The sequence below is a fragment of the Nanorana parkeri genome, unplaced genomic scaffold (genome assembly GCF_000935625.1).
Source record: "Nanorana parkeri isolate BGI_ZX_2015 unplaced genomic scaffold, ASM93562v1 scaffold79, whole genome shotgun sequence".
NCBI lineage: Eukaryota > Metazoa > Chordata > Amphibia > Anura > Dicroglossidae > Nanorana > Nanorana parkeri.
The window spans coordinates 2,356,311-2,360,590 of record NW_017306347.1 but is presented as its reverse complement, the minus strand read 5'-3'; the positions used below and the strand labels follow the sequence as shown (position 1 = coordinate 2,360,590).

The 4,280-nt window shown below is 49.9% G+C and overlaps 1 protein-coding gene across 1 annotated transcript in view; it reads right to left on the bottom strand.

Annotated features, from left to right (window-relative positions):
• LHX8 (LIM homeobox 8) overlaps positions 1-4,280 on the bottom strand; it is a 30,666-nt gene that overhangs the window by 19,110 nt on the left and 7,276 nt on the right. Inside the window, exon 2 of the mRNA XM_018576879.1 lies at positions 332-409. Coding sequence (XP_018432381.1) covers positions 332-409 — 78 coding nt within the window. The remainder of the gene's footprint in view (positions 1-331; positions 410-4,280) is intronic.

Here is a 4,280-nt window from a genome sequence, read left to right as displayed (position 1 = left end):
CCCGCACCCCCTACCCAGACGGCGCCCCCACTCACCACCTACACAGACGGCGCCCCCACTCACCACCTACACAGACGGCACCCCCACTCACCACCTACACAGACGGCACCCCCAATACAGCAGCTCACTCTCACCATACATGGCCAGCACTCCCCAATAGCCCACTCACCTCATTCACTGCCATACAGCCTACACCCATCACAGCCCAGTACATCTTACTGGTGCAGCCAGATGTCAGGCAAACTCTAGTGTGACAAGCATGGTCCCAACAGAGCAATCACTCAGCATGCACCCCCACTCCCATTACACCCCCAAAATGTACCCCACTTACCAGGCTGCCCTCGCTCTTGCGGCTCCTCCCCATGGTCAGCGCTGCTCCCCCACACTCCTCAGACATAGGGGATGAAAACTGCGAGATAAGAGCAGAGACAGTGAGCCAGGCCAGCACCATGAACCCCAAACTTATCCACCTACTTCACCCCCCACCTACCGATCCCCGTCCTCCCAGCTACCTTTATATAACGGCCCAGCGCTCAACCTGCAGCCTCCCACCTGCTCGTGCTCGCAGCCAGAAGCGACTCACGTGACACTCCCTACCTGCATCCCCGCCCCGCATCCAGCCTAGTACAGCTGCCTGGCCGCCGCACAGGTGTAGGTCCGTTCCTAATTACCCCCGGGGCCTCCCCACGTGTCACCGTGCACCGATCTACAAGAAAGATCCGGCCCGACCTGATTACTGCACCGAGGGAATAAAACAAATCGCGATCCCTACCGCTAAAATCATATTAAACCGAGAAGTCACCAGCAGCCTGATGACCCGACAATTGAATACATCGCTACGATCTGTACAATTCCGGATTGCAATTATACATTCGACTTATTCCGATTCCTAATGATGGCCGCGGGTCATTTCTGGTTTCATGTGATTGTATGCATTTCTACAACGCCAGCCATACACACTAATTGTCATCGCACCGATTGCAAACTGATTGAGCAACAGTTTGTTTTTGGATTCGCCGTCAGCGGAAAATCCAATCAGATCACCCCGAATTAAAATAATCTACTTTTTTGTTGTGTCATAGAATGATTGTTTTTGCCTAAAAGATCATTAAATAATATTGGATCGATAAATGATCGTTTATGACGTGTATGGCTAGCGAAAGGATTCAAGTTTAAACCGTTTTTTTTTTGTTTTTTTTAAGGGACAGCGATCTGGTTTATTGAAGTGTCTTATTAATAAGCAGATCGGACTACAAGGCTCAATTCACAAAGCTTTACCACAAGGAGAAGTATCTTAGCCACGTGACTTTCATTATGAAATCTTATTGGTCTCCCCAGAAATTGTTACTTTTCTTTAAAATAAGTATTCTCTATGCACCTTTGTGAGCTACCCCCCACAGTGTCATTCTGATTGGTCCCCTGGGAAGCTTAACCATGTAATCAGAACGGTGTTCTATCGAAAGCTACAACTCGTCGAAATCTCCAAGTACCTCACTGCCGGGTACTTGCAAGTTGGAGATTTCGACCAGACGGCGTTAACAGCAAAAGACTGACGTAGCTGTGTACAGCTGCATTTTAACAATATTCAGCAGCTGGCAAACTCGACGAGTATTCTGAAAACGCTATGCCGCGCATGTGCACCGCGACTGTATAGAGCTCCAGTCTTTCTGAGCACCGGAGGTGAGGTAGTTGGAGATCCCGATGAGTTGGAGCTTTCGATAGAACGCCGGCTTTAATGCCCATTAAGCCTGCATTCACACCTGTGCGTTCTGTGAACATGTACCAAAGCACGCATTTGCGTCGGCATTTGGCGCACGTTCACAGAAACGCGTAGAAAAAAAACGATTGCATTGCCATTCATTTCTAATGGCGCCCAAAACCTGGCTATGAAAACGTGCAAAAACAAAGTAGAATGCATGTCGTAAAATCTGCTACATGAGTTTTGCCGCACGTGCAGTCCCTTTAGAACTCAAAGACGGCACACATTTACAGCACGCGTAGGTGTCAATGCGGGCTTACATCTTTGCATTGCTTTAAACCATACGCGTTAAAATGCGTTCTGTCCCACGTGGTAAGGCAGCCCATTAATTTGCTTAAAACACCCAAAAAAAGGTGCATGTAGCAGTTTTGTCAGCGGACCTCAATACACCTTGTACTGCGCTACAACACACGTCGCAAGCTGTGTCGGGGTGCCGTTCACAATGAATGAAGCCCCAGCCAGATGCGTAACTAGAACCTTCAGGGCCCCGGTGCAAGAAGCCATGAAGGCCCCCCACCACCATTTCCCCCAGCCGCCATGGCACCTCATGGTTTACAGGAAGGCTGCCGAGGTCCCAAGCAAGCGCGGGACCTCGGGCAGCCGCTTGTGTAAAATTTTGGTGCCGGTGTTCGACCCTGGTAGTTCCGCCAGTGGCAATTATAATGAATTCATTCACAACCTGGATCAGCCTCTCAACCAGGGGGGACTTCTGGCTTCCTCAGGGGTGCCTCCATATTTTTGCACAGAGTCATGCCTCTGATCAGTGGTGTCACAAGGGTAGTGCAGCTCGCACTGGGTGACACCAAAATGACTAACAATCATGGCCCGAGAGGAGGGGACCCGCTGGCATATCTTATCCACTCTATGCCGGCATCCATCACTGAGATGGCCACGGGCAGTTAAATGCGCATGACATCATTACGCATATAAGTAATGAAGTCCCAGTGGGTGACACCTGGAGGCCACACTGGGTGACACGCAGCCTAGGGGACGGCTCTGACTTATGTTAAAGGAGGGGGGTTACTGATGTGAAAAGAGAGGACTCTTCTGTGAAAGGTGGCACTCTGTGTTCTTGCATGGGGTCTGCCCTTAAAATTCATACTAGACCCCTATCTGGAATAAGGTCCTGGTACGGATTTTGAAGGGACCCCCAATAATTTTTTACATTTTAGACTGGGGTGCCTCAAGATTTTGTTAACTTTTAAAGGGTGCCATGCTTGAGCGTCCCGAGGCCAGGTGTCACCGGGCATGCGCGGTCATCTTAATGACGCCTGCCGGCGGCCATCTTTGTGGTGGACGCTGGCAGAGAGAGGAGGGGACGTTCACCCGGAGGGATGAGGTATGCCGCCGGGTCCCCTCCTCTCTCCTGACACTGTCGAGCTCTCGGTCCATAACCGAGTGCCCGACTTTTCATAGGGGGTCACCCCTCCAATGGTGGCACCCGGGTGCGGCCGCACCTCCCCGCACCCCCCTTGTGACGCCACTGGTGCCATGGCTGAAAAAAAAAGGTTGAGAAACGCTGATCTAGAGCCATGAATACCCAAGGTGGGCGGAGCCATCATTTGTAAAGGTGACTAAAGTTTTGATGGAATCTAAAATTCAGATCTATAAAGAAAAACGTTGTGGTCAGTGGAAGCGATTGTACACCGTGCGATGAAGGATCATAATTTTTGTGCCTTCTGATCCAGCAAGTTCCCCCTCTCACCCCATAACTACACCAAAGAATGGTAAATTAATATTAGACATTCCGATCGCACGTCTCAGCAATAAGGCCCCATTCACACCAGGGCGCAAGCGTTTCAGCGTGATTTTTGAAAGGGCGTTTTGGGGCATTTTTAATCGCGTTTCAGCACTAAAACGCAATTTAAAACGGCCAAAAGTGCGCTGATCAGCATGTTTCCATCAAAATCTATATGGAAAATGCCCTAATGAGCACGAAAAAAGTATCTCAGGGAACATTCTGGGCGGCAGGCTGTTCGGGTCGCGCTGAGCCGCGGGATTGCATGGATGGTCCCCATAGGAATGTATGGGATTGTTCATGTCGGTGGTTCAGCGCGGACAAATCCGCACGACAGAACCGTCCTGGTGTGAACTGAAGCAGATGTTCCAGCGACTCCACTGATCGCCACTCCATTCACAATGATAACGTCACTCATTAATGACCGCCTACCGCAGGGGTGGGGCAACTCCGGCCATCCAGCTGTTGTGGAACTACAAGTCCCATGAGGGCATTGCAGGACTGGCAGTTACAGGCATGAATCCCAGAGGCAAAAGCATGCTGGGATTAGTAGTTAAAGCAAAGCTGGAGGGCCGGAGTTGCCCACCCCGGTCTACTGAGAATGATTTTCTGTCCCGTTGGAAAATCACTCCGTTGGATATTTGCCAGGTCATCAGTAGTTGATTTTTCTTGCTTATGAAACAAACTCTTTGTAATAAAATTTAGCTGAATCTTTTCCCATAAGGAGGAAAATTAAGTTGCCTAAAGCCAATTGTTAAAATTGGCAGTAATTTACTAAGACCC